Source organism: Uloborus diversus, chromosome 5 (genome assembly GCF_026930045.1).
Source record: "Uloborus diversus isolate 005 chromosome 5, Udiv.v.3.1, whole genome shotgun sequence".
NCBI classification, from domain to species: domain Eukaryota; kingdom Metazoa; phylum Arthropoda; class Arachnida; order Araneae; family Uloboridae; genus Uloborus; species Uloborus diversus.
Genome location: NC_072735.1, coordinates 94,786,544 through 94,799,600, shown reverse-complemented (window position 1 = coordinate 94,799,600; position 13,057 = coordinate 94,786,544). Strand labels below are relative to the sequence as shown.

Sequence of the window (13,057 nt, the reverse complement as noted above, 5' to 3'; positions counted from 1 at the left end):
GTTCGAACACAACCAAGATCTGTCATTTATTGAAAACTCAGCAAAACATTTTAGATGCGAGATATTTTCCTAAAGAGTTGTTGATGAATGATTCCTCATGTTATTTCTGAAGTTTTTCATAAAATCCTAACGCTATAAAATGGTTGAAATGAATCCGTTATTGTCCTTACTATAATGAGGTGAGAGATCTGGAATTAATAACACATAAATGGCAACATTCTCATTCGCGCCCTTTCAATTGGAAGTAGAAGTCGTCCGAATTGTCAATGACGTATTTTGTGTTTGTTAAAATATTTGTTGTTTAAATTTTCTACGGCATTGCTTTACTGAAATGGATGACAAGAAGCGAAAATTAGGTGAGGGATATTTGGATCAGTTTGTCAGTGATGCGAATGAAGTTGTGAGTTTTAAATTTGTACATGACAAGCAAGATTTGGAAGATGATTATGAATCTTTCAAACCACAATTTACGCATCAGTTTTTTGGTGATTCTGAAAACATATTTGGTTATATTGGCTTGCATGTTGATCTTTATTATACTGCGTGTCGTTTATTTCCGTATTTTGGAATGAAGTATCGTGAAAAGGTTAAATCTTCTATCACAGGTGGTATCGAAGCGGATGATGTTTATAAAATTATTTGCGACAAACAAGAATTTGACATGTGTACTGATTTAGAAGAATTCAGCGCAGCCCTCGAAAAAGAGTCTTCGTTCGTACCTTATGGCCAAATGTTGGAAAGCTTTAACATTAAAAACGAATTGGATGAGAACGAAACTTTTGAAATCTACCGCGCAGATCTGACAGACTCTGGATTTCAGGAATACCACAAGAGAATGCAGACTCTAATTCTGTGGCTTATTGATGCAGCGTCTTTCATTGATCAAGAAGATGATCGTTGGGACTGTTTTGTGCTTCACCAGAAAGTAGAGGATGATGGTGTCGTGCATTATCCATTTGTGGGGTACATGACAGTATATCGATACTATGCTTATCCGAAGAAAACACGTCCCAGGATCAGCCAAATGCTAGTTTTACCTACGTACCAAAAGCGTGGTCTGGGTTCAAAACTTTTAGAAAGTGTCTGTAATTGGTACATCCAAGATCCTGAGGTGTTGGACATCACTGTAGAGGATCCATCTGAAGAGTTTGTTCGGATCAGAGATTGCGTTGACTGCAAGAAATGTCAAGCACTTCCCAGCTTTGCAGAGGATATGCTCAAGAAAGGCTTCAGTAAAGAAATGGCAGAAGAGGCACAGATGCATTTAAAAATCAACAAGAAACAGGCAAGGAGAGTGTATGAGATATTACGTCTGAAATGTACTGACATGACTAATCCCCAGGACTACCGCATTTATAGACTGGACGTGAAGAACCGACTAAATGCCCCTTTCCAGAGAGAGAAATTAGACATGGAGAAACTTCAGAAAAATCTCTCACCTGAAGAACTCAAGGCAGCATCCAACATGATTCCGCGGGAGCAGAGGTTAGAGCAGTTGGATCAAATGTACAAAGATACTGAAGCAAAGTATAAGCACATTATCGATAAATTATGTGAAGGTTGATTATTCTGTTAAAATATTTTTAATTTTCATTCGTTTTTTTACCTTGAGATTCTAATTTTGTTTGAGGAAGATCATTGTGACTCATAAGATATTTCAAATTTTAAAAAATCTAATGATAATATATTCTAATGAAAAAAATAATGCTGGATTTATTATGTGTACATAATTTAGTAGACATTGATTTTAACATAATTAGTAGACATAAATTTTCCAATAGCTGTATAAGTGTCCTTCATTGTGCCCAGTAGAAAGATCTTAAATAAAAATTTCTTCCAGATAAGAAAAATTGTGTTTTAGTAACAGAGTTGTCAAATTTTCTCCCAGGTGGAAAAGCCATTAGCAAAATCCTGGGAAGTTTAGAATATTCGTTGTGGATCCAGGGTTTTTTGTTTTTTAAAGAGTCCTCTTGAGAAAACAGTTAAAAATCGGCAAGTTATTTTTTTGAGGGGAGGGGGTGGAGTGAGGTTTCAGGGGCGTAGCTAAGGGGGGGGTTTTTGGGGACAACCCCCCCCCCCCCCCCGAAAAGTTTGTCTCAAAAAAAAGAGAAAAAGAAGAGAGAAGAGAAAGGAAAAAATTCCAAGCGATTACACAGCGATTATATATATTAAAAAAAAAAGAAGTAACCCCCCCCCCCCCCCCCGAAAGCAGGGTATAGCTACGCCACTGTGAGGTTTCGTTAGGGAAAACACCAGAAAGTGGTAAAAAATACGAGGGGGGGGGCGAATATATTCAATGCATTTTATTTTAATAAAACATCAAAACACCTGTGAAATGCATAGTAGCATTGTGCTTTTAAAATCCAACAATCAGCCATTAATCTGGTAGATAAAGTAAATTTTTCCAGGGAGGAGTTAAAAACTGAATTCCAGCATAATCAATATAATTTTTTGGATATTACATTATATATGGTTTTCTTTGCCACTGAAGTAAAATATTAAACATGGTCGTAAGCCAGTAGAAAACTCTGGTTTTTTCTTGATTTGGTATAGCTTCTGGTTTGTAAAAGTAACTAATAGTGATCAAATAACAAAAATTCCGGGAAAGCTAAATTTTTGTAGGGACCTTGGGCTTACTATTACAAATAAGGTGCCAAAAGTCCCCATCGATCCCATGTGCGCTAAAAAAGTTATTCGGGGTCAAAGGTCAAAATTTTAGGTTTTTTGGATTTTTCTAAAAAACGGTAAGTTTTATCGAAAAGTACCGCAGACCAAAGTTATAGATTGCAAAATTCTCCATAAAAATGGTCCTTATAATTTTTTTCTCCAAGACCATAGCTTCCCAGATATTGTGTACTCTCAAAAGACAGCCAGTCATTTACAGAATCCCCTCTACTCGCGTGGCCTTGAATAACATCTGGCTATTCTAGTCCGTGTGGCATCGTTCACGTATCCAAACGGGCCGGACCTACTAAGGGCATGGGCGCATCCCTCAATATCGCGGAGGTCCCCCCCCCCCCCAAGAAGCAAGAGTCCCCTCCAAAAACTGAGAAAAATACCCCTCAAAACAACCCCCTTTTAAATGTTTTTTGAGCTCTCAAACTGTACCCACATTTCATACAATAAAACTCTCCAGCCAAACATAGTTTGGCTGGTAAGTCGCATTATTATCTTGACTTCTGATAATGTTTGGCCTTAGTGATACATTGTGAGTAAGATTTCTGAATTCTAATCTGACTCTAAGAAATCCATCTCTCTTGGTTAGACAACAAACTGTGTTTGACACTTCTTTGTCTAATTTTACGCATCGTCTCACTGCTTTAGTATAACGTGAGGTATTGGAAATCATATAATTCAGTTGTTACGCCCTCAAGCACCATTTCTTTTAAAGTGTTATCTGATGTTCCTTTTTTAAGAAGATGATCCGAGTTTTCCCACTTCTGCTTATCAAAGAACTCAAGTTGAAATCTGAAATTGTAAATTTTTGCTATACAATCGAATTTTTTAAACTTGCCATCGTACTATGTTTGGATCATCAGCTCTTGTTCTGCAAACAGGTTACTTTTAGAATCTAAAAAAATATAACACTAGGCATTGCGGATGACCATCATCAGAGAACTTATTTCAAGACGGATTACGACGATCAGTTCGAAGATGGACAATGAACATGTATAATTCCAGATTTCAATTTTGAAGCAGAGAGACTGCTATGAGCTCATCGATAAGCAGAACTAGTAAAACTCGGCAGCTCCCTCTTTCAAAAAGGGGACTTCCGATAAAACTTTGAAAGAAATTGCTTGGTGGCGTACCTACTGAGTAGTATGGTTTTCAAAACTTCACGTCATACTAAAGCAGCGAGACGATAGGTAAAATAAGAAAAAGAAGTGTCAGGTACTCAAAACCTCACATGTCATACTAATGCAGTGAGACGATAGGTAAAATAAGAAAAATAAATGTCAGGTACAGTTTGCTGCCTAACCAAAAGAGATGGATTTATTCGAGTCAGATTAGAATCTAGAAATATTAAGCCACAATACCATCAAGCCACAATTTCAATCAAGACTGAAAATTATGAGAAGTAAAATAGTTCAACTCGCATGCCAAACTTATGTTTTATTGTAATCAATGTGGTTACAGTTTGAGGGCTCAAAACCCATTAAAATTTCTTTAGCAACGTCTTTTGTTTCAAGGGTGACTGATGTGGGCTGTTGCAAGCCACATTATTTTAAAATTTTTATACTTAACCTTTGTTCTCTATCACAGGTAAATTTGACATTTTGAGCTAAAGTTATCTGCTAAGTGGAGAATTAAACATTTTTTTACTAGATAAGAATTGCTTTTATTACTATTTTTTTTTCGTATCTATGTAAGAATTAATCAATATGAAAGCAAACTTTTACAAATCATAACTTCTAAATTTTTTTTTTCTCTAAGCACGGAGCAACACGATGTTATTCAATTCTGACTATATTGGTCAAATTCAAGACTCAACGCATGTGTGGAACTTTAAAATACAGTTTATTATTAAAATGATCTTATGCTATGTGTAATCTACACAAAAAGCCTACTCTTAAGAGCGATAACATCAAATTTCTCAAATTTTGATGAAATTTTTATAACTTTTTCCAGTTTTTATGCATTTATGGTCAACTTCAAGGCGCGAGCGACACCTCAAGATATTTTTTGCGGTCGAAATCCTTTTGTTGAACCAAATATCTCTACAAAAGGCAACTTTTCCGGGCTATTACTTAGCGTTTATCAGGTTTTGATTTTTTTCAATCCACCCTAATGAGCATGGCCAGTACTTCAAAAGTAAGTCCACCTCGAACAAGAGCGAAAGGCAGAAAAATTTATAAAGTTTCCACAGTTACATTCAAAGAATCCCTTTTAAAATTAGCTAAAGATCGTTCTGATGTGTGTCAAAAGCTGCTCTTGCACGTTTTAATTTTGAGTATGATTTAGTCGCTGCTTTATGAATTTTTCTTTCATTATACTACGTTTTCTTCTTCTCAGCTTCCTCATCCGCTTTACAGCCACAAAATAAGCAGTGTTTTTAAAAACAAAAGCTGAATTCAAATTCACTTAATCGCGCTAAAGTACGAGGAGGACTTAATTTTGAAGTACTAGCCTCTTTATCCTCACGTTGCTGCAGAGATTGAATTTTTCCGGGAGTATGATTTTCTGCAATCCACGCGAATTGTAACGGACTTTTGACTTCTTAAATAATCAGCATTCTTATAACTTCTCCCGAGACTTGCATCGATTAAAGTTGGAATTCCACAACTGCCCAGCACAACAGTTTCACCTTCAGTCAAAAGTTTATTGCAAATAAAGCGAAATTGTGACATTTTTCTTAAATATTAATCAGCACAAACAACAGTAGACGCTTGTGATAAATACGTTTATTCACTCGAACTGCACGTTTAACTCACTAACTAAGAGAAGCAGGTACGTCAGGGGTGCCCCCCCCCCCCAGGAGTGGTCATGGCCCAGACTGCGCCATCGAAATTTTTAGGGGGATTGTTTTGAGGGGTATTTTTTTTGGGGGGGGATTTCCGCGAAAATGAGGGGGGTGCGCCTTTGCTCTTAGTGGGTTAGGCACCTCTGCGTACGTGAACGATGCCACACTGACTAGAATAGCCAGATGTTATTCAAGGCCACGCGAGTAGAGGGGATTCTGTAAATGACTGGCTGTCTTTTGAGAGTGCGCAATATCTGGGAAGGTTTGGTCTTGGAGAAAAAAATCATAAGGACCATTTTTATTGAGAATTTTGAGCTCTACAACTTTGGTCTGCGGTACTTTTCGATAAAACTTACCGTTTTTGAGAAAAATCCAAAAAACCTAAAATTTTGACCTTTGACCCCGAATAACTTTTTTAGCGCACATGGGATCGATGGGGACTTTTGGTACTTTATTTGTAATGCTAAACCCAAGGTCTCTACAAAAATTTAGCTTTCCCGGAATTTCTGTTATTTCCATTGTCTAAATTGACCGGACTATAAGTCACACCAAAGTTATTCAGATAGTATACATTTTACTGTACAACCGACAAACTCTCAGAAAATCATAGATGATGACTTAAACAAGATATTTTGAATTATTTTTGGACAATTTTAATAAAAAGTAAAATGTAGTTTTTGTTTAAAATCTTTGAAATAGTTTTTTTTTTCATTGTGTTATGACGTTGGAAATAGTAAGTAGTGTATTTAAATTGAACAAAAAGTTAAGTTACTTTGCATTTAAAGCTTTCTAAAATTCAAAATACATTAAAATTTATGCTTATTATCTGTTGTGTAGAACAAGTAATTAATGAAATTCAAAAGCATTTTCTTGCATTCTTTTATTTAAAACTAAAAAAAAAAACCCCAAACGGTGAATTTTTTTTTTTCAAATATATTACAAAAAAAAAAAAAAGGCATTCAGTCTAACTGGACCCAAATGACCAACCCTTTCTGTAGTAGATAAAAGGTTATTTAAGGTTTAAATAATAAACACTGAGAGAAAGGAGGGAGAACAGGTACATTTAATAAAAATAATTTTAAATCATTAAGAAAGCTCAACTTTTTATTATTTTGAGCTGCTAATTAATAGTCTCTCTCCATTGTGCACTTATTCTTATTTCAATCTCTAGTTAAATTTCATTATCATTCAAAATTTCCATGTCAGTCATTGTGCAAAGCTAAACATCTTGTGGCACTTCCTGCAACGATCGCTGAGCAGAAAAAGTTCATTTTATCCTTGATAAGTCTTTGAATGCTTGAAAAAAAGTTTTTTTTCCAATATTCCCTGTGAAAAACACTTCGATAATGCTGAACTGTAAAATAATTTGATTTTCTTGTACCTCTAAGTATATTGCTGCTACCTTTCACACTAAACCTAGATGTATATATTGATATACATCTAGTTACTAGATATATCTATACTACATCATACTTACATATATATTAGAAGTATATATACACTGGATTGAATTGCCTATATCATTTAGTAGACATGTTCAAGTTTAAATTTTATTGTATGTTGAGGGCAATATCATCTCAAATTAAACTTTTTCTCAAAAATTGAAATTGCCGTAAAAACTTGAATGATACCTCATTTTAAAGGCAAAAGCTTGTAGATTTTGAACATATGTTAATAATGCTTATATTTGCAATAGTTTTGGTTTTGAGTTCATGTTTATGCATCTATCAATTAGTTAGAAACAGCAACACACAAGTTGGGTAATAAGTTAAGACTAGGTATTTAAGAAGGAAAACATAAAATATATTTTTTCTTTTAATCTGTTTTATTTGCATAATATTCAAAGATTCTGATTAGTTTATAAAGTTTTTTTCAACTATAGATTTAATAATGTAAAAATGCTTATGAATTTTTTCTGACTTACTTTGGTACGTCCGTTACTTAACTCGATTTAAAACAACGCCATAAATGTATTTTTTAGCAGAAAACTCCCAAAACATAGGCTTACTTTTAGTTTCAGTTGAACAACATCAAACTAAAAAATAGTTATCATTTGACGGAAATATTTGGGTAGAACTATGGTAACAGACTTACCAGTACGTCCATTACCAAAATTGGGCATTTTTAGATCTTCCATTTTTTACATGGTTTTAGGTTATTTTTATATTCTATACATAAAGCTTTTGTTTTTATCAAATTTCTAAAAAAGGATTGTTTTAAAAAGTATATTTTTAATTATTTAAGTTTTACGATTAAAAAAAAATGCTAAAAATTTTTGTTACATATCTTGGTAATATTTTAAATAATTATTTACAATTCAAATTACTGAAAAAGAAATGAAAACCATCCATAATTCTCATGTAAGCATGGTTATAGTGTGGAAAATTTGAAAAGCGAACTGCATGGGAACAAAGTTGTTTCACAAGTTGATTTCTTAAACTTTATAGAATACATTATAGGAAACAAAGTTATTTCCCCAAGTGCATTTCTGAAAATATATTTAAAAGTCAAAATAAAGTTCAAAGTACTCACTTGGCTGATTCAAATAATTTATACACTAGATATACATGAGTTAACAGAATAGAATAAAAGCTATGTGTTAGTTTCCGACTGTTTAGATTATGAAAAAAGGAAAGTTTATACCTATCTCAGATAATGAAAAGTAAATACATTTTCAGATGGAGTTTCTTCGTAGTTTAAATGAAAACATTTAATTTTGAATTGTTTAAAAAATTTAACATTCTCAAGATCATTTGAAACTATTTTGTAACTTTTCTTGGGAAAGGAATGTTTGATGGTATTGGGGGAGCCATCGAGGCATGGTTAATACAGCTTCATAAATTGTTTCACTTGCAATGGAGGACAATCCAAAAATTCATGTGTAATATGTTGCAATAAAAGACACTGATAAAAATTTACTATTCGACAACAGCGCTGTAGCTAATACCATATGACTACATTACATAAAATCTATAAAAAACTATCAAATCCCTGACCTGATAAGTCTTGAGGAATACATAAAATGGAAGAGTGGAAAACTAAACGGAACAGCTTGTGAAGAGGATGAAAATTATCCTAATACTAAAAAATTAGGATCATAGTCAACGTTAAAATTTTAACCAAATGAAAAGAACAGTTATTCATAGCTGAACTTACAAATGTGAGGGGATGTTGGACATGAGATGAAATGTTTTTGAAAATAGTAAGATATATCTAAACAATGGACCTGAACATTATCAATCTATTACACTACTGCTTTAATTATGACTGTGTTGATACTATACATCTGTTAAATGTTTCAATTATTGACAACTGTGTTCGACATCATTAAAAAATCTTGTATGAAAGTTTTGATTTAATCATACACACCTTTTTGTCGATTATTTTTGTTCTTATAACAAATCTTTTGGAAAAGGTACGTCCGTTATCAACACAATTTTTTTTCTTCATTATCATTCATTATTTATTTTCTTCATCTTCAACAAAAAAAAAATCCTTGAATATTTTGATTATTTTTGAATCCTTGTACATTTAAGTCAGTTAGAAAAATATTTTTTCACTTGTGAGATGTTATAAATCACAGAATTTTGATCAACACTAGCCTTCTACAGGGTGATTATAATTAAAGTTCCACTTTCAAAACGCTATAAAAATAAAACCACTGGTCAGAACGACGTCAAACTTCAACGAAATATTATCGAAAAAGGGAGGAACTTGATGGAAGAAGAAAAATAAATAGTTGGAATTTTTAGCAATAGATGGCGCTTTAAGCATCATATTTAATAGTGGTCGACTACAAATGACAAATAAATCCAGAAATATTACCTAAGGTGTAAACTATACGTTAAAACACCGTACTACTCAGCATGCACGAGGGTATTGGTGTGATACTGTTAGTTAAGTAAGCCCATCCAACATGGAAAGGTCATATCACATTGAATGGGAAAAAATGGTTTTTAATTGTCCTGAGGCCGAAAACCGCATAAAAAGCATCAGTGAAAATCAAATCGGTCTTTAATTTTCGTGAGACTGGCGCAAAATATGTTCAATATAATGTACCCCGTTTTCTGTAACAAGTTGAAATTGAGAAACAGCATGTTCCACGACTGATTGAAGTGTTTCCGGAGTCACGTTTAGAATGTGTTGCGCAATGCATGCCTTCAGCTCAGCAAAGTTTGCAATCGGAGCAGTTCGAAAATAGAAAGGCTACGGTATATACTTGCGTAAAAGTCGAGAAATTAATAACAAATTAATTTCCCCCCCCCCCCCGATTTATTTCTTAGAAAAAAGCACTTGAAAACATTACCATTTTACCTGATGCTAAAGAAGTAAATACTCAAACATTCTGCTCTGATTTTACATGATCTGACTGTGAAATAAAGAAGAAATAATTACAGTAAACGGCCGATTACGTGAAAAGTGCGGGGATAGCTTTATTCGCAAATTTTCCTGATAGTCGCGGATTATTGCTCATTTTTTAAAAATTATATAATATGGCTACAGCATAATATTTTTTTGATTTAAAATCAAAATAAAAGCAACCAGTAAAAAAAATCATAACGGCGAAATCAAACCCTTTACAAAAATCGCGATAGCAAAAATGAACCATTTTGGTGCAAAAGAATAAAAATCAGACGATTTTTAACAAAAATGTTCATTACATTTTATTTTCCTTTTTTTTATAACGTTGAAATTCAAAATTAGCAGCAACACGCTCCCAATTTCCCCAAAAGTTGGAACTCGACTTATACGGGGGATTTTTGATTTTTTCCCCGATTTTTCTTCTAAAAGTAGGGGAGTCGACTTATACACGAGTTATACGGTAATTATTTTTTAAAAAAGTTTTCATTTCTATTAAGAAGAAAAAAATATGGATTGCATACACAGTCGAATCTCTAACTCGAAGCTCATAACTTAAATATTCCTTTATCTAGAAGGTTTGGGTCCCAAACTTCTGAGACTGTTGTGGAAACTTCCCATAACTCGAACATTTTAGCCACTCCCTTGAGACTTCGAGTTATTGAGAGTTGACTGTATTTTAAAACATTTTGTACTTGATGTTTTGCAAGAAAATACAAACTATTAAAATGTTCCATTTTAATTTAAGCAATGAATCAATTTTACTAGAAAATAACCTTTTTTGATGCCTCAAAATTTCTGAAAATTATCTCAAGCTTAAATAGCTAGTGTAATTCTTACTTCTCTAAAAATATACAGGGAATAGCTTGAAATTGGTTATAAGAAGAAAAGAAGACCTTTACATGCCTCTTACAATAAAATCAGATTTGAGAGTCACCATCCCTTCAAACATACTTGTCTACAAGTGTTTCACTTTCCACACGTTGGTAAACCAGAAGATTTACCAACGTGTGGTTGGCATTTTTTGAAATGATACACCATTTGTATTTTCATTTTCCATGTTTTTACCAGCAGATTTTTTTAGCTGCTTTTAGCTTGTAGCATGGTCAAGATGGTGTTTCGTCAGGATAAGGAGTTTGTCAAAGACAAAGTCTTTTAATGATAGGTGTAGATTGTTGTTGGGTGAAATTCTTTTGTTCTGACTTCAACATAGCCCGTAAGATGAAACAGTTTTCCTCTCTAAAGAACACAGAATTGATACCATTTCTATCACTGAATGGCCATTGACACAAATATGATGTTGGCCATGGACAACAACTTAATCATTTGATTGGGAGCTTTCAGTTCTCGGGCAACATGAACACAATAAGAAATTTCGTTTGTTATAGCCCATATGATAAATCCATCTGCAATGCCATATTCTTGATTCTGTAAAGGGAAATTCAATATTTTTTTTTCACAATTTCTATGTCTGTACTAGTAAACATGGGCCTCCACTAGAGATGAGCTCAGGATCATTTTTGGAAGCTTGAGGCCAGGTGATATTTCTTGTGGCAAAATCTGAACCTGAGTGAACTAACACTCTTGCATCAAAAATCAAACCCATTTGAGTATGACATGATTGAATGAAAGGTTAGTCCCAGCTTTTAATTTGCATCAACTTAATATGGTAGGTAGAATAGAGTCTCGAAAATCCAACTTGAAAGTTCGAGGTTCAGCTTAATCCGAGATGCTTCATTAATAGTTCAAGTTTATTTTTTTAGTAGCTAAAAAACTCATTTTCATTAAAGTTTGAAAATAGAATTTTTTTGTTGCAGTAAAACTTATTAACTACATTCAGTGTAAAAATAAAAATAAATAATTAGGTACACATTGAATTAAATTGGTTTCAACAACACTAACCCTAAGTGGTACAAAATATTCATCATCTACAAGATGTAGATTAAGAAATGCCTTGGAGATAATAACTCGATGGGTGAAATTAATTGATTTGCCACAAAAAGCGTTTTATAACATGCCGTTTGGAAGATTTGATTGCAATAAAAAAATAGTGCACAACTTGATGCCACATGAGTTGCATATATGAATATTAAACCATACTAGCTTTTACCCACGGCTTTGCTCACATTGATGTAGATTTTTTCAATCGATTCAGGTGGGAGTCAAATAATTGCTTAAAATGAGTTTGTCCCCAGTTTTGCCAATATTTCAAATTTCCTCCTCCCCCCCCCCTCAAAATATCAAAAAGTATGATTAAAACTGAAAACCAGGGAGGGGGGTTGGGTAAATGAAATGTCGTCGAAATTGGGAAGACACCCAAAAAATTACACAATTTAAATCAGGAAAATGTATAGATGTAGTAAATAAGTTAGTAAAGGGAATTCTTAAAAATTCTAATTCGAGTGAGGTCAACTATTCTCAAATAAAGTCAAACATTTCCCTTATAATTCTGAAGTCAAATGGTGTCCAGCACGACGCCGGCTATCTAAATTATTGCATATGCTTCTTGCCGGAGAAAGGAACAAAGCTCGGGTGATGCATGTCCCTCCTGAATAAATAAGGAGAATTACGCATAAAATGGCAATCTTCCCAAAATAGGGTCAACAGTCACTACAAATACTGATTTTCTAATACGAGGGGGGACCCAAAAGAAACCAGACTAATGGTGCGATGCTAATCCTAGATGTAGTAGAGTGTTCTCCAGCTAGATGGCTCAAGTAGAGACCTTCACAAACCAGCTGTGCAAGTGGCGCCAGTTTAGTTGATAACGTCCGATCGTACTGTTGGTTTTCTCAGGTGTTGTTGCTTTCCGCCTGCGAACTCATTATTGCAGATTTCAAAGAACAAACTGTAAGCTTGAAATTTTGCTTCCTGCTTGAAAATTTGGCTACGGAATAACTTACCAAATGCTTCAACAAGCTTTCAACGACGATTCTATGAGCCTTACACAAGTTTTCAAGTGGTTTGGACGCTTTAAACGTGGTAACACGAATGTTGAAGATCGTACTCGCTCTGAGCACCCTTCAACGTCTCGAAATGATGAAAACGTTGAAAAAATCCGCCAAAAAATCAATAAGAGTCGTTGTTTTACAACTGACAAAACTTTAGAAGAAACAAGAGTGAGTTGGATCTCGCGCGGGCGATCAGAAGAATTTTTCCTTCACCACGATAACGCTCCCGTACACACAGCCTTCACTATTAGCCGCTACTTGGCCTCTCAGGGATTGCCAGTCGTTC

At 34.1% G+C, this 13,057-nt stretch overlaps 1 protein-coding gene across 1 annotated transcript; it reads left to right on the top strand.

Moving 5' to 3' along the window:
- The first annotated feature begins 246 nt into the window (after window positions 1–246).
- On the top strand, window positions 247–1,799 carry LOC129222113 (histone acetyltransferase type B catalytic subunit-like). Its single transcript, XM_054856558.1, has one exon. The coding sequence runs from the start codon at window positions 332–334 to the stop codon at window positions 1,562–1,564; it is 1,233 nt and encodes a 410-aa protein (XP_054712533.1). The 5' UTR covers window positions 247–331; the 3' UTR covers window positions 1,565–1,799.
- The last annotated feature ends 11,258 nt before the right edge of the window (window positions 1,800–13,057 follow it).

Excerpts from the sequence above, each read along its gene's own strand:
- LOC129222113 (XM_054856558.1), top strand. The coding sequence starts at position 332 with ATGGATGACAAGAAGCGAAAATTAGGTGAGGGATATTTGGATCAGTTT.